We start from the raw sequence: 18,427 nt of genomic DNA, 5'->3' as shown, positions 1-18,427 counted from the left end.
GAAGAATGTGGCTTTATCCTCAGGCAAAAACTGTGCATCTTTCTCTTTGATAGAGGATATTTACAGGTAACAGGAGATTCCCTCTTGACTTTTAAGCTGCAATGAGCCATGTCTCAGTGGCAAATTAAATTCCACCTTCCTTAGGAATCAGCTGAGACGTCACACACATGGTACTGATCAATAGCAGGACACATATGGCCCCGATCAATATATAATGGAATAGTCATGCACAACAAAAACACAGATGCTAGTTCGTCCGGTTGGCTCTTTGACTGTGACATGGGCCGGTCCTCATCAGTGGAAGGATCAGAGCGAATCCTATGCAAATATCTGGCAGAGAGGAACTGGCACTTAACACCACTTACGAGCACAATCTCTAAAAATCCTCCACTTTAACACAACAGCTTGCCCACTTAGGCTAATAAGGGCTGGGTGAAAGCAAGAGCTCCGAGCTTTTCCTGGAAGCTTTCAGGGCAGGAGCCGACTAATGTGATCTGCCTACTAGAAACAGTGTGTGAAACCTGCATTTAAAAATGTAAATTAAATAAATGAAGAGACCAAATTAATTTGAGGTATAGTTCACACACACACAAATTAAAATGCTGTCATTATTTATTCACCGCCATGGTGTTCTTAAACTTTGTGTCATTCCAGGTTTGATGTCAATGCTGAGACACTGTCATATGACTTTAGAGCTGTATTAAATAGAGCCCTGTTTGCACCTGGTATTAAGATGCGTTTTGGTTAATCACAAGTGGACGAAAGATAAATACCCGTTTACAAATGGTATTTTAATCAGTCTCTTTTGTCCACTTTCAACCACTTCTCTCCGGATTTCTTTGATGGGAGAATGTATGGGCAGGTAAACGTATTGTTTTTTCAGATCTTTCAGTGTAATGGACAAAATAAGCTTGAGCAATTTACATGAACACGACAAGAGATGACGGAAAAACACAGACAGCATCGGCTTTCGTTTTTGCTCTGACAGCCGCAGACCTGTTAGAAATCATTGGGACATTGAAATCATGTACGTTTTTCATCTTCAAACCAAACTTAAAGGCATAGTTCACCCAAAAAGGAAAATAATCCCATATTTTACTCACCCTCAAGCCTAGGTATGACATTCTTCGAATACAGATTCATATAAAATAATGTCATGGCTAATCCAAGCATTATAATGGCAGTGAATGGCAGCCCAAAATTTGTCCAAAAGTACAAAAAAAAGTGTATCCATCCATTATAAAAAAAGTAATCCACACAGCTCCAGGGGGTTAATAAAGGCCTTCTGAAGCGAATCGATGGGTTTGTGTAAGAAAAATAATCCATATTAAACACTTTATAAAGTAAAATATCTATATTATTTTATTCTAGATATTTTACCCTATAACAAACAGGTTTTCCACTACCTCTTGAAGTGGTCAAAAGTGGACAAGCTAAAAATGTTTTACACCCCCATTTACACTATTTTTAGCTTTGTACACATATGATCCGATCTACCAAAACGCATCTTAATACCAGGTGTAAACAGGGCCTGGAGCTGCATGGTTCAAATGAAATGCATGAAATAAAACTAAAAATGTATTATGGCTTAAAGCCTTTTCACACTGAGCATGACGCGATAAAGCAAAGAGAATGGTCGGGGGGTTTGTGTGTGTGTGTGTGGGGGGGGGGGGGGGTGTATCACTGTCAGGTTGCGATTGATTGTGCCCGGTGTATAGCTCCTTCTATTAACTCTATAGAAATCTATTGTTTCTATTCAAGAGTGTCATTGCGTCATACATTCACGTTGCTTAATTGTGCTCGGTGTCAAAGTCCCTTTAGTGTGATTATGTGATCAATTCTTGATTTTTTATTTCCCAGTAAAATATATCTTGTTTCATATTTTTATAGAGAAATAATAACAATGAAATACCCCTTTAAATATTTTTTTAAGAGGGTACACTATTATTTATGGACCCATCACTGTGCATTTTTGCAAACTGTGGCGTCTCAACCATTTTCACATAGTACATCCACCCTCAAATGTACAGGCGGACTTATTCCCATAAGCACACCCTTTAACATGGCTCATACAAAAACACACCCACGCCAACCCCATCCCTGGAGACCAATCCACTTTGTCCCCACCCTCCACAAGCCAGGCGTGCCAAACTCTCACGAGAGGAGAGTTGACCACACCTCTAACCCCATGATTACTGCCTTTAACTTTCCCCTGCCTGTCCCTCTGGGTGCCCCAAAAACAGACTGCAAATGGCAGCCCAGACTGCACATCAGTTTGTGAAGAAGACAACACGAGTACATTAGAGAAAGTGTGTGTGTGTGTGTGTTTGTACCCAAATGATGTGTTCGGTGGGAGTGAAGCACACCCAATGTCCCAGTACAAACACATTCATCACACTTTGCGCTCTATGCAACTGGTGCCTGTTATTATGCAAATATGGAGAAGCCACTTCCTGTATGATAACCAAAGATGGGCTCCAACCCATCCATCCCTCAGACTAAACATAGCCTTTTCCCCGACTCATTGCATGGATTTCAGAGCATGCTTAACTGATTTGAAACCCCCATGGAATCAAAGTGGGTGTTTTGTGTCTTTTAATCAATGTGTATTAGCTTAGAGTTCATCTAATATACACTAATGTTCAAAAGTTTGATGTTGGTAGGTTTAATTTTTTTGAAAGAAGTTTCTTATACCTCACCAAGGCTACATTTATATGATAATTTCAGGAAAAAAAGTTATATTGTAAAATATTATTACATTTCAATGTTTATTTTTTCTGTCACAATCTACCTTGTAACCAATCATGTGAATGTGTGGGGCAGACTTCAACATACCATTAACTATTCTCTGAAGCAGGTGAGTCTCAAGAGAAGCAGGTTATCCCGATATATTTTTGATATTTCTGATATTTGTATTATAATGTAATAAAGACAAAGGGTAATCAAATTAATTACCATTTTGTGTCCAACGTTGTAGAGAGTGATACATAAATCAAATTACCATTCTGATACATAGACTTGTAGACAAGCCTGTATGCGTGAGTGGAGGCGGGGATCATTTGCATATTCATAGTCTGCTAATACTAAATGAAACAATGGGTGTAATATGTCATTTTAGTGATCAAACATGAGTCCTCACCCTAATGTTGTTCCCGTAAGACCTCCGTTCATCTTCGGAACACAGTTTAAGATATTTTATATTTAGTCCGAGAGTGTTTGCAAGTGTATGCAAAGACTTTATTCAGCATTGTCTTCTCTTCTACGTTTGTTTTCAAACCTCAAATAAAGATTCAAACTGCTGAAATCAAGTGACATTGGCGATCCGAATCATGAATCAATATGCTGATTTTACGTTATTTTTGGACCAAAATGTATTTTCAATGCTTCAAGAGATTCTACACAGCAAATTACTGAGGGATAAAAACCTGGTGTTGGGCATCTAGTGATAAAATCTGGTGTTAATTTACAAATATTATATGCTTTATCACTTGTTTAGTGTTAAAGCACAGTGTTTCCTTTGGGTGATAAAGCACAGTGTTTCCTTTGGGTGTTAACAATCAACATCTGCGCATGTGCAGAGCATTTTAAATTTCCCAGCTCATCCTTCGGTCTCTCCATCTTTATGGATTTCCCTGCACACACAACGGTTACAAGGACAAGGTATAGTATAGTATTATTATCTTATCAACTTGTGATTTATTAATGAGCTTGTATAATGAGTAACGTAGCCGATGTGGATGACTTAACTCTTAGCGTTTTTGTTTTTTTTTACCTCAGTTTAAATTTAGCGCGCTTTTGATCCGCCATTCAGTTTAACATAACTGAATAACCCCCACTAACACACTAAATTCGTTAATGGAGGACGAGATTTACGTAAGTGACTTAATTTCGTTGTATTAATTTTGTAATAATGTAGCAGCATTAACATTATGTGTCATTTTTTAACTCACTGGACTTGGATAGTTATTTCTTCTCATTTGGCATAACGTTAAGTATCTTTAGGGCTTTCAACCTTTATAAGACCGTTTATATCTTTCACCCCGTAACTACGAGTTAATTCTGGTGTTTTGAAATGTCATTCAAATGAGAAAGCAGACGTTAATCGAATGAATTAATTGCTCTTAATTTTTTTTTTTCTTGTGTGACGCCGGGGCTCGATCCCTGGCCGAGCACCCACGGATAGCACGGTCCATCATTGTCGGCGCTGCGCATACTGATCGGCCTGCAACATTTTGCGAGTGAAATGCTCTGTGTGTTCTAGCAATCTTCTCGTTGTACTTTGATAACATACGCCGACCATTCTGTACAGCGCTCCAAAATGTCGAAAACATCGTAGGACACGCTTTTCTTCATGAACTGCTTCAGTCAATATATAGAAACTCAAGATCGAGTACGAGTGTGCAATGTCGTGGAATGTATACGCCAAAACTCATTTTGGCGTGCATATGATACGCTGTTTTTTGCGTGCATATGATACGCAATTTATGGCGTATTATACATACGAACCCCCCACCCCACTACCCTAACCCTACCCAAGAGAGCGTGTCATATATACGCCATAAAGTGCGTATCATATGCACGCCGAAATGAGTTTTGGCGTATACATTCCACGACATTGCACACTCATACTATATGACATTTTTCGTCTAATTTTGTATTAGTTGAGCAGACATGCATTAGTGCCCTTCCATGCGCGATTTTTTCTGTACAACTTAGTTCTAGCCTTTTCTAGTTGTAGTATTGTAAATCTGTAACAGTAGTGCTTATGTTTTGAATATAAAATTTTCTTGCTATGTGTTGGTATAAAGATAACCTGAAGTAAAACACAAAGTGACCTGATTATTTTGAGTCTTTTAGTTTGCTTTCTGCTTTGGAGGATTTTTGTTTCATGGAATATTGTTTATTATTGCAGAAGGAAACCACTTAAGGCCACAATCTATGTATGCCCTTGGCATTATTACTCTACAAACCTAAACGATCCTGAAAGGAAGACAGGCTATGTAAGTATCTCTGCTTGTTGATTGAAGATGTTTGAAACTTTATATCTTAGATTTTTTTAATGTGTTTGTTTTAACCAAATGTGTCTCTTTAACAGGAACGATACTATGTGTTTGGATCATTTTGAGGAGCGCTATCAACGCCAAGATCGTGGGATCGATGAATTGGGAAAGCAAGAACTGACAAAATGTAAAAATGCGTACATTGAATGCAATGTAAGTCTCTTTGGATAAAATCATCTGCCAAATGTAAATGTATTAATTTATAAAGGAATAGTATTTTTTATCAGAATGAATTACAAACCAGACAGTTTTTTAACATTAAGGTTGATTTAATATATACAATGTTGAATTTTTGTATTTTCAATTAAAACATTACTTGAGGAATGTTTCTTTGTTTAATCTTGTTTGAAACGCAGTAGAGATTTATCATGGTAAGATGTTATAGCATTGGAGTATAACAAGAAATTATTTTATTCAATTGTATGTGTGACTACAATGGCTTTACTGTAGCGATTCCCGGCGAAAGCAAGAACTGACAAAAATGTTTTTTTTTTATTTATTAAAAATGGTATTGAATGCAGTGTAAGTCGCATTGGATAAAAGTGTCTGCCAAATACATAAATGTAATGGAATTGATATATTACAATTTCAATAAATATTCAAATAAATTTGTAGTCACTTGATTTTTTTGGGGAAAAAATAAAATGATATATATATAAATTGTTTTAAATTTCATTCACAGTGCCATTTTAGTATTTAAGTATTTACATTAAATAAACATTAAATACACTGGGTGTGTGAGATTAATCACCATAAAGTGTTAAATGTACACTTATGAGTAATACATTTCTCAACACCTTGAGTGACTAAAAAGAAACACTAACACAGTGTTTGTATAACGAACACTTTCGTCAGTGTTGTTTTAACACTAGCAAAGACGGACCTGTATGTTCACCCGGAAAGTGATAATTTTAACACCCGTGGTGATAAATCTCCCAACATGTTTTTTGCTGTGTAATTAACTAACTGATGTCACATACGGACTACTTATTTTTATTGATGTTTTTATTCCCATTCTGGAAATGGACAGTATAGTGTGCCTACACTTAGATACGCTGTCGGACTAAATATAAAATATCTTAAAGGGGTGGTTTCGTGGTGTTTTTCTAGGCTTGGTTGTGTTTATGGGGCGCAGTATAACATGTCTTAATAGTTGTTGTTTTTTAAATGCCGTATTTTTCTTATATTTGACCTTTATTCCACACCGCTGTCTCCACTGTCCTTTAAACGGCTCGTTTCCTTCCTGCTTCTATGAAGCCCATCTCTCCAAATGTAGTTTCATGTATTTTTATTGGCTGAAGTGCCAAGCACAGGTTGCCGGACACGCCACGCCCCTTACCATTACGGGCAGAAGTCACATCTGAAGTGTAAATAATGCCGTCAATATTGCCATACCAATTTGACCCCGAATCAGACCGAGATAGCGGGGATGACGGTCAAGCAGAACCTCTGCACGCAAGGCTTTTAATGGACGTTAGTGAATGGTAAGTATTTTTGTAGTGTCACTGTGACTGCTGTTAGTTATCTTTTTATACTCTGGTTAAAGTTTTACTGTATCCGAAAACACGACTGAGTAGTAGCTTGTTTGTAAAGGTATTGTTTTATTTGTAACATGAACATCTTGTTTATGTAATGTATTTTATATAAATGAACGATGTTTGCGGTGTGATTACATATAATTTTGTTGGTGTTTGTAGCCATTTGTTGGAGAAGTAACGTTAGCGTTGCCCACGTTGGTCTTGATGCAACCAAAACACACACATAAACTAGACATTTAAAAGACATACTTACAGGTTTAGGCCCATAAACAGCAGCTTCTGCCTTTAATGTGGGAACTGCTTCATCTCTTAGTATGAGTCTTCATGAGATCTTCAAAAATCTCTTGAAGCTGTCTTCCTTGAAATGTGCAGCATAGATGGCTACATTTTCATTGTAATCAGCAGGAACTAAATTAAACACAAATTGTAACCATTGCTCCCGAAGTCCAGCGTCGTGCACTTGGGGTAAAAATAATTTTGTTTTGATGGCATGTCTGCAACACTAGCCTCCTGCAACAGCGCTCTCTTCCGTAATGACTGCAACGTGACCTCGTCCACTTTGTTGCGTGTTCGCGGGGGCAGTGTTTATGTTAATAGCTTGGGTTTATGATGTCACCAACCCCGAAAAGAAGCTCGTTGTAGTCCAAACAGGCCGTTTTTGTAGGCAATAAACTGCCATAACTTTACAAGACAATATCTCTGTTTGCATTGAACTTTCAGTGCTGTAACTTTGCAGATACTCTTTATGCTGAAGCAGCAACATTACACACTAACTAAAGTTAAAAAAGGGAAATCGCATGCAACCACCCCTTTAAATTGTGTTCTGAAGATGAACGGACATCTTACAGGTGTGGAACGACATTACGGTGAGTCATTAATGACAAATTTAATTTTTGGGTGAACTAACCCTTTAATATTTTTGTGGACACTTTGATACTTTTGATTTTCTTTCAGGATTTTTTGAATCTTTTGTAACATTAATGTCTTTACTGTCATTTCTTATCAATTTAATGGATATTTGGTAAATAAAAAAGTATTCATTTTTTTTCTTTTTTCTTTATCTTATTGAACCCAAACTTTTGAACAGTAGTGTACTCCATCTAAAGCCCGTTTTAATATTCAATGCTTTTGTCTGTCCCAAAGCTGTCTTTAAATTATTATTATTTGGAGGCTCAGAAAACTTTGATATGCAAATTGTGTAATTATTCAGTCAACATTTGAAACTAACAGACAACCCTGGGGCCAGTTGCATAAACTGTGAAGAGTGGTCTTAAAAGTTAGTCATCCATTTTTTTTAACACTGTTTATAACTTCTTCTTTTTTTATTTAATAGCAAAAACTAAGACTGATTACCCTTAACTGCTAGTTGGTCATACTAGTTCTTGACAATGGGGTTTTTTTTGGTTTAAAGATGCCAGGACCCACCTGTGAACATAATGTAGCTGATGCACAGAGTCAATAGCCAAGACCATCTCGGCCAGATAGAACTTGGACATGTCCTCAGGCAAACGATCTTCAAACTTACTGAGCAGAGTCAACAGATCTCCCCCTACATAGTAGTCCATCACCAGATACTAGGAGGAGAGAAAAACAGGGAGTGAATAAGACAGAAATAAGAGAAGAAAAGGAACAAACGGAATGGGAAAGAAAGAGATCACTCATAGACAGTTTGCATCTTTAAAATTCCCTTCACCCTTGGATTAACCCATCCCATCTCAGTTATCCATGACATTCTTTCATCTAAAACCTCTTATCGTTCTCTTCCTCCGGTTTCATTCCCTTATACTCCCACTCATCAAGCTGAACTCAAAATGATAATTCATACTGAAGTCCCTCTTCTCCAGTCACGCTATATATGCAACACGGCACAGATAAATATATAGTCTCCTGTAAGACAGTGTCCCTTGAAACTCTATAAGCAGTGATTGATGATCACGTTATCTCCCCCTCTGCACCTTATCAAGTGAATGTGAATCAGACCCAATGCAAGCTTGAGAGTTCTCACGCACCAAGTTGTTCTCGTCCTGGAAAGCATAGTGCAACGTCGTGATCCACTGACTGTCCCCGTTCACCAGCACGTCCCGTTCCTCCCGAAAACATGCCGTCTGAGGAAACAGAGGTAAACGTCAAAGAAAACCACTTTTCGGAGTCAGCGATCAAAAATGTGCCTCACATACTTAGAATGACTCCAACCAAGGGGTCTATTTCCACTGTGAGGAATGCTTTCTGAATCATATAGAGCAAAGACTGTTTGTTTTTAAGTGGTTTCTCATGTAATGGTTAAAGAAAGAGGGAGTAACTCTCTAGTAGGAAGCTAAGGAATGACACGCCAGGGATATAGGAGAAATGGCTGCATCAGCTGAATGGTAAAGCCTGATGCTAACTGGATCAAGATTTGCACATTATATAAAAAGCAGTCTTGAGAAAAACATTACTGTAATTTGCAGCTAAAGCAGTTAGGTTATTTGGACCAAATTTGCTGAATAAAAGCAAGAGATCTCAATAAAAACATCAGCCCACCTCAGCCCTTTTGAGCATTTCCCATTTGTTGAGAATCTTCATGGCAAATACTTTGTCTGTATTTTTCACCTTTACTACTGCAACCTGTGAGGAAGACAAGAACATCAGTCTTGATGTGATCTTAAACATATAACTCTACCTGGAAACAGTGTTTTTATTTATTTATTACCACTTAGACAAAAAGTGTTAATTCTCTTGTATGTTAAAAGTGCTGGCATTAGCATTAATTGCAGAAAAAGTACAGCAGATTTTTTTCATTGCTGCTGCTACTGTAAGTCTGCAGAAACTAACAATGCAACTAAACAAGTAGAAATGCAAATTTCAGCTACTGAAAATGCAGCCGAAGCATCGGACATGGTTTTGGAGGGCCAAAATCAATGACTGAAATGATTAGATCTTCTCCGATTTATGTTTTGACCGTTTGCGGCGTCAGTTTTATCCGCCCAATGTGGATAAATTACAACACTTAAACATGTCAGCTGTGTGGACACTTGCTCTGGATTAACAGTATTAATTAATCGATTTTAATAAGTAATGATATGGTTTCTTAAAATTGTATATATTTTAATCTGTGCTGTTTTCTGTTGATGTGTGTACAAAACTTCACTAAACATTTTAGCACGGCAGCCATTCAATAAAGCTCAAAAAGCTTTGTGCTCACCTTTAAAATTCAAACAATAAATGTCATTTTTGTGCACTTTAAAGCATACGTAATTGTTTTCATTTTAAAGCATAAGTAATTGTTTTCACTTTAAAGCATACGTAATTGTTTTCTTTTACGTCGGTTAAAATTCAGGATAAGCGCAAATAAGTACCATTTCTATTAGCCGTTTCACCTATAATCTCTGTTTTGTGTAAACAATGAAAGACGTACACGCGCGAGAGATCCCCTTCCGGCGCTTTCCGCGCTTGCGCAGACTAAAGCCAGAAAGCGCGAATGTCACAACAGGAAACACGCACCCGCGCCCTCGGATCAGTTGGACGTAGTGGTGTACAAGAAGAAAAAACGATATAAATACTGTTCGTTTTCTCACACAAACCGCTCGTTTCGTGTCTTAGGCCATCAATGTGTACTTACGATGGGGGATTGTTTAATTTGGACTTCTCTGTGTATGCTCTTTGAGGTGGTGACCATAGACCTGCATTATGTGAGGTACACCAACCGTACACAAGAACGGTTTGACCTAAAATGATCAAAATTGAAACTACTGGGGAAACAAATACTCCTGCATCTCGGATGCCCATGAGGTATGCTAAAACATATCAAAATTTAATTTCAAAGTGAACTATCCCTTTAATACAGCGTAACAGATCACTGTAGATGCCTCCGTTCAAGCAGCAGTGTGGATCAAGCAACACGAACCAATTATCTTTTCCTCTTTACTGCTAGTGGTCAGCACAAAATAAACATGGGTAAAAGTTCAATTACAACTGAAATTAATCCTGTTTTACATAATCTCTCAATTACTAAGCTGCATCTGAAATATACTCTCTTGATTAGGTAGTTATTTTCAATAAGTAATTACCTCAAGACCGCTAAAAAAGTATGTTCTATCGTATGAGTTTGTGTAGTAGTATGAATGTGATCAGAACATTCTACATTTGCCATGCTGTCATTATCATGTGACCTCCCAGTGTCAGTTGTGTCACTTCACACCATGGTCATTCATAAATCTTCTCCCGTGGCCACAAGGGATAGTAAAATGCCCATTGAAAGCACACTTCAGAATCTCTCCTGGTAGTTTTTTCCTGCTCTTTTAGGAGCACTGTGAATTCAGACATCATTTGTCACATGCTGTTTTTTGCCTACTATATATCAGGAAAGTATGCGATTTCAGATGCAGCCAGTGTTTCAACCAGGAAAATACATCAATAAAACAGCTTGTAGGCTATACAATGTCACAATTACCTTTAAAGGAACTGTATATAAGAAATGCATTTTCAATTAATCATAAAATGGCCCTGATATGTCACTAAACATTAAGAAATGATATTCATTTCAAATACTTATATGCACTGACAACAGTAGTCCGGCCAGGATAATACCATTTAAAGGGGGGGTGAAATGCTGTTTCATGCATACTGAGATTTTTACACTGTTAAAGACTTGGATTCCCATCCTAAACATAGACAAAGTTTCAAAAACTAATGTTGGATTGTTGATGGAGTATCCCTGTGTTAAAAATACTCCTTCCGGTTTCTCACAAGTTTCGGAGAGTTTTTTTCGAGTATGGCTCGGTTTTGTCGTTAATAGAGCGGCAGGTCCTTGTATGGGCCGTACGGGCTCTTCTCCCGGTAGGGTGCGCGCGTGCGTGACTAGAGCGAGAGAGGAAATGCACACCCATAAACACTCTCTCAGCTGCAGATCCAGGCGATCCAGGCGCCGCGCTCCACTTTATTCCTTTGGGTGACTTCAACGCTTCAGCACAGCATTCCGGGAAGGCAGCGCTGCATTTGAACCGATTTGAACGCAGAAATGACAGGAAGTTTCACAACATCGCTTCAGTCGCGTCGCAAAAGTGGATCTCCACCGTTCACTGCTGTCAGGACTTTACCAAATCATACCAAAGAAGTGTGTTTTTGACGGAGCGGTCCCAGCGATAAAGGTTCGGTCCTGCTTTGGAAGCAGCCGGTGAGTAAAACTGCTTCAAATACACTGCTCTACAGTCATTTGAAAGTGATTGCAGTACCAGTTTTGGCCACAATCTTACTTAGGCCGGGGACACACTGCAAGCGTGTCGTGAGAGTCTCGGCTGCGTGGCGTGTCCGTTTTTATTTCGGCACCCATGTTAACTGGTTAGAGCTTGCATACTGCCTGCATCACGCGCGGAAAACGCGTGCATGCTTCAAATAGAAGAAACGCCTATTTTTCACACGACATGCGAGCGTGTTGGAAGTGTTTATAGGCTAAATAGAATAGGAAAAGCTGTTTATATGCCATTTTGACACGAATAAATATTAATAAATGATATTTTCATGTTTGAAAGTCTGTACACTGTAAAAAATTGGTTGGTTTTTGTTGGTTCAACTTAAAAAAGTAAGTAACCTGGTTGCCTTAAAATTGTGGGTTTATTGAAATTAAAACTTTGAGTTGATACAATGAAGGAAATTAGTTTAATAAATAGAAACTCAAAATATTATTGTATCTGAACCACATAAAAAAAATGATAAATCATGAATATAGCACTATTTGGCATGTTTTACTGCATCATCAGAAATAACACACACACAATTACCCAATATGCTTACAAAATCTTTTAATAATATTTTAATAAGGGTTGTCGAATCTCAAAAAAAATGTCATTGTATTAACTCAATTTTAAGGCAACCAGGCAACTTTTTTTCTAAATAATTTTTTACAGTGTAGGTTAACATAAATGCAGATATAGGCCTAATTGTAATAATATAAAACAACATAATTATCGATTTTAAATATTAAACCTGTCAATACAGAACAAAATATTCTGTAGCCTATTTTGCCGTCAATACCATAGATATGGTCAATAGGCTACTGCCGACGTTGTCTTTGTTGTATCAATAGGCAATATATTTATATTTAACATGAAGTATAGGGCTTCCCTGCACATCAATAACAGCAGCAGCGCCGCATCAGACACACTTCTGGTGTGCAAAGACAGAGAAAACGCCACGCAGCCGCCCCGCGGCTGACACGCAACAGAAACGCCACGCTCACACCACGCTTACAGTGTGTCTCCGGCCTTACACTTCCTTTAAGAAAAAGTGTCCATAAACTCATTAGTTAGCTAGAAAAAAAAGAAAAAAAAACTCTACAGAAGAGCATTAAGGTGAATATATGCCCTGTATTACATATTAATTATGTTCTACCTGTTAGTGATGTCTTCATTATTTAATGTATGTTTGAATAAATCTGTCATGAAAACAAGTTACAGTTTATAGTTGTTTAAATTTTATCAACAAACTGGGGTAGAAAAGATTCAGTTATTAAAAAGCTGATATTAAAATACCTTATGTGCAGTTATTCATTTATTATTTATTTTAGCTAAGTGCATTCTGAATTATCAGTTTCGGGCCAGAATTGTCATTTTGGACATCCCTGTAATCAAGTAAAACATGTTTTTTGTGGCTACAAAGCTTATTAAATCCCATTGCAGAACTGATTTTTACACTGTATGTACTCAAGCAGTATCAATCTATAAGCTTAGCTCTATAATTTGGTTCCTGTAAACAAGCCTACAACATTTGTGGTTGGCCACTTTACACTACCGTTCTAAAGTTTGGGGTCAGTACAATTTTTTTTTTTAATGTTTTTAAAAGAATCTCTTATGCTCACTAAGGCTGTGTTTAATTTGATTACAAATACAGTAAAAACAGTAATATTGTAAAAAAAAATATTACAACTACAATTTTAAATAGCTATCATATATATATATACATATACGGAAATATAAAATAACTTATTTAAATGTACTTTATATGCATTTTATCCTGTGACGGCATAGATTAATTTCTGAACTGTCACATTCTTCTTCAGAAAGCATTCTAGTATGCTGATTTATTGATATGCCACTTAATATTTTTGTAGAAACCATGATACATTTTCTCCAGGGTTCTTTGATGAATAGAAGGTTTAAAAGAACTGCATTTACTGTCTATGTCGGTCTTATTAGGCAATTATTTGTAACAATAAGCAGCATCTCTAAGAGGCTACAAACAGTACAGTTCAAATACAAGGAAAAACAGATGCCTGTAAATGCCATGAGCTCATAGTCCCAGGAAAGTAACATAATGATCATATCAAGCATCTGCCTTGAAGAGGAAATATAAAAAATTAGGCTCAGTTGGATATGTAACTTCTTAACTCTATCAAATGATGATCATCAGAGAACACAACAATATTCTGGCAATGTTCAGTGACTTGATGAGGAAGGAGCACACTGTTCTTGGCTCTGACTTTGCTGATAGAGGAGTTTCCTTCAAAGTTCCTTTGCTCTCTTCGCTTTCTGCCATCAAGTTATGCGATGACAGTATGCGATGTGATTCCCCTTTCCACACCCTACAGAGTTTTAATTAAAAAATGACACTTAAGTAAGTGGGATTTGAATGTGTTGAAAAGTGTAAAGCAAAACAACTTATTTTAAAACATCACACAGCTGATCGTTTTGTCTTCAAACTCAAAATTCAGTAGCAGCTACTGGCTCAGAAGTCTGCGCAGGAAATGATGTCACCGGCCCTTCTTCTGCTCTCCCAAGCCCATCCTGATCCGGCAGGAGATGAAAGTGTGTGACTGATCCTCAATCTGTTCCTTCACACGTTTTCTCACAGCTGCATGGCTTCCTTTCTCGTGTTATTTTGGCAACAGGCTCACATCAAGCAGAACAGACTTTCTGCAAGGTTTCCATGAGCTGTTGATTCCAGCTGGACCGAAGTGAGGCCGGAAACCCTGTCGAGTGGTGTGTCAGACGAAAACGTTCCCACCGAGGCGGGCATGGATGAATCATAGCTCACCAGACGTTGACAAGTAGAGAAAAACCCAAGGACTGACAAATATTCCCCTTTAAAATCTGCTTTAATCGCAAGGATCTTTGATGCATTTCCATCCACCAAATCTAATAAATGTGTTGCCATTTTTATAACTCAAACCTATCTGTTGTTAAAAAAAGTTTAAACTGGCTTTTTGCAGACACGGTTGTTAATGTATTTCACTTCTTGGAAAATGGAAGGTACTTGGTTTCGGCGTAATTTTTTTAAAAGCGGATCTGGATTTTAAAGGATAAGCTTAATGACAATTTGGTCCTCTTTTGTCTTGTGATTCACAAACCTGTAATACTTCTTTTTCCATGGAATTTTTTTTTCATCTGAATGAGGACTAAAGCCTTCAAGCTTCAATGAGAATGAAAAAAAAAACATAAAACGACCATAAAAATAGTCGGTACAACTTGTGTGCACCCTTTCAAGTCAGACTCGCCAATATATTCCTCAAAAATGCACTTTTTGTATTCAATGGAAGAGAGTTGCATGGGTTACAAAAAGGTGAGAAAATAAATGACATCGTTTTTGTTATTGGTTTAACTATTTCTTCAGCGCAACTTTGGCAAACCTCGAACCGTCAAAGTGTCACAAAGCTATTTTCTCTGTAAAATAAAAAAATTCCATAACCATTTGCTGGGGTTTTAAAGCATGGCTCCTGTCCAGTGTTCCCACTTCATGAGCCATTCTGAACAGCCAGGCCTCACTAAGTAACCTAATAGTACTGGTTTCCTGGCCTACCTGTACACCACACATTCCCCAGTGACTACATCACACATCTGTCATTACAAAAGAACATCAACCGCCTCAGGCTCTTAAAAGTACAGCATGAAGAATATCCTTACTCTGCAACATACCTGTGCTTATGGTAAATCAGTGCTCATTAAATAAATGCAAAGAGGCTATTACAGGATCTAAAAAAAGGAAACAAGAACAATAATTACCTCTCCAAAAGCTCCCCGTCCAATCACCTTCAGGATCTCAAAATCCTCCTTGCGCAAGCGCATCTGTTTCACCTTGGATGTGAAAGGTTTGGCTGTAAAAACAAAATTAAAGAAAATGATAAAATCAGTTAAAGCAAACAACAACTAGTTTTATTTACACAAATTAAAAAATAATTACAAACATATGAATAAATACAGTATTTTTCAAAAGTTTGGGGTCAGTACGATTGATTTTTTAAGAAATTTAAGAAATTATTTTTTAAGAAATTAATACTTTTGTTTAGCAAAAATGCATAAAATTGGGACAGCAATGACATGTATAATGTTACAAAATATTTATATTTTAAATAAATGCTGTTCTTTTAAAATTTCTATTCATCATGTTCTGATAATGAAAAAATGCATCTCAGTTTACCAAAAAAATTAAGCATCACAACAGTTGTCTACATTGATAATATTAAGAAAAGTTTCTTGAACACCAAATCAGCATATTGGAATGATTTCTGAAGGATTATGTGACAAAAAATTCAGCTTCACCATCACAGGAATTAAAATAGAAAACCGTTATTTTAAACTGCTTTTAATATTACTACCTATGTATGCAATGTATGCATGTATGTGTGTGTGTATGTATATGTATATGTATAACACACACACACACACACACAATTATTCTAGCTGTTTGCTCAGTTTATTTCAATAAAATAAGCTGAAACAACACAAATCTTTACTTTTTTTACTTAATTGCCTTTTTACTCAATTTTATTACATTAAATGAAATAAAATTTGTAAAATGCTGAGTTAACTTAAACCATTTGTGTTGGGACTACATGAATCATTTGTTGCGCTGACTGAACTGGGTGGTTAATTTGGGCAGGAGAATAAATGTTGAAATGAAGTCCCGTTTTAATGTGATTTTTAGTAAAGGGAAAGACCTGAAAGTTAAAGTTTTACTTGCATGCTACAAATGTTATTAGCAAGTGATCAAGTGTTGTGTTTACTATTAGTTTTTATAGTAGTGATGGGAAGTTGTTCTTTTCCGCAAACCGGTTATTTCGGACAGTTCGTTTCAATGAACCAGTTAAAAAAACTGGATCACCGGTTCTTTTACGTCCTTACGTAATGACGTAATTTCTATTATCCCGGCGGATGAAAATACATTCAAACACATATTGTGTATTTGTAATCATAACGTAATAATTGTCATCATCTTGGACACGTTTTTTTATTTGTGTTTTGCAAAAGCACTCAATACAGCCACTGTCATGCAAACACTGATGTTTTTCACGGATTAAATGAACTTACATTGGCATAACAAATTTACACAAATCCTCAGTTCACCCATGCTCATATTATTAGCATCAGCTGTCTGAGAGAAACAGATCAGTTCAAGACGTATGCACGTCAAACAACACGCATACTCAGCTCATCAGTTCTCAGTATCGAACGTGTACGAAAGAAGTTCGATTCTGTACGGCTGATCTGAGTAACACGCACATGCTCAGTATCAGCTGCTCGTGAGTTCTCATCAGTTCTCTCAGCAAAACATGTCTCAGTTCAGTAAACTGTTGGAGTTACAACATATACTTAAAGATATTAGTTTGTTTCTAGTCGGAGAGACTGTAACTCATGTCAGAAAGTGAGTAACTATTGTATCTTGTGGGATCAGCTGACTTGAGACCCCAACCGTTTAGAACGATTCAGTCCGATTTGGTAAACTGGCTCGACCGGTTCACTAAAAAAAAAAAAAACGGTTCAAAAGAAAGATCCGGAATAGATCACCATTTCATAGATATAAAGAAAATAAATCAAATTGGCACAGTTCCCACAGTCTAAATATGGTCATCAGTTCTACACCTCTTTATCCTACTATATCTAGTTGGAATGACATGATTTTTTAGTAGTCTTGAATGAATAAATTTAAGTTCATACAACAAGTAAATGTATTTGTATGTATAATATGCCATAAAGTGCGTTTCATATGCACCGTTTTGCACTGAGCGCGCTCTAAACGTCTGTCAAACACACGTGATTACTGGACAGTCTTACTGCGCTAATAGTGTCAAATACACACAAGGTTAACAGATATAAAAACAGTCGGTTATGTCTAGTGAGAGTACAATCGTGTGCGTCTGTATACGAGATGTGACCAGGTCTTCAATTGACAGCTGCAGCCTAGTGAACCAGTTGGTCTTAAAGGGAAAGTTCACCTAATTATGTTCATTTAAAAAAACAAAATACCGTTTATATAGTCGCTTTTAATCAATGTTGTATATTGAAGACTATGCAGTTTTAATTTTAGCCTACATCATTCAATTTCTAAGATGCCACTGTAAATCTTTGTACTTTAAAAAAACTTTAAAGTAAAGTTTTAAGTTTAAGTAAGGGTATTCCAAGTCTTTTAAGTAAAATAAAAAAAAAGAGTATTGCAATAAAAATATTTTCTCCTTAACCGTTTCTGTTCCTGTCGCCTAAGAATAGAACAGCAAAAAAAACGAACCGAAAAAACGTGGTTAAAAACCGAGGTATGTATTGAACCGTGGACTTACTGTATTTTTGTATCTCTAATATTATATATATCTTGAGCATAGGAGACTTCTTTTAAAAACATATACAAACAGAAAAAAACTTACCCCAAACATTTGAACTGTGGTGCATGTTATCAACAAATCATTTATTTATGTTTTTTTTTTTCAAATGTTAAAAAATTATTTTCAATATTTCCTAAAAATTTTGTATCATAAATAATTTGACAATAGCAATGTTGTACGTGTTATTTATTCACAGGGTGTAGCCATCCTAGACGGAGACCTGCCATCCCTGGCTCAGATATCTAACAAGTGGGAAAACATGGGAA

General features: G+C 36.8%; 1 protein-coding gene across 5 annotated transcripts in view; it reads right to left on the bottom strand.

Moving 5' to 3' along the window:
- The window catches only part of cdc42bpab (CDC42 binding protein kinase alpha (DMPK-like) b), an 82,106-nt gene that overhangs the window by 35,035 nt on the left and 28,644 nt on the right, over positions 1–18,427 (bottom strand). For all 5 annotated transcript variants that reach the window (XM_067417803.1, XM_067417805.1, XM_067417804.1 and 2 more), the window contains exons 2-5: positions 15,571–15,662; positions 9,119–9,202; positions 8,608–8,703; positions 8,024–8,172 (exon numbers count right to left, since the gene is read on the bottom strand). In XM_067417803.1, coding sequence (XP_067273904.1) covers positions 8,024–8,172; positions 8,608–8,703; positions 9,119–9,202; positions 15,571–15,662 — 421 coding nt within the window. The remainder of the gene's footprint in view (positions 1–8,023; positions 8,173–8,607; positions 8,704–9,118; positions 9,203–15,570; positions 15,663–18,427) is intronic.

The sequence above is a fragment of the Pseudorasbora parva genome, chromosome 15 (genome assembly GCF_024679245.1).
Source record: "Pseudorasbora parva isolate DD20220531a chromosome 15, ASM2467924v1, whole genome shotgun sequence".
Classification (NCBI taxonomy): domain Eukaryota; kingdom Metazoa; phylum Chordata; class Actinopteri; order Cypriniformes; family Gobionidae; genus Pseudorasbora; species Pseudorasbora parva.
The sequence above is the reverse complement of the archived record's forward strand: the minus strand, read 5'-3'. Positions and strand labels throughout refer to the sequence as shown.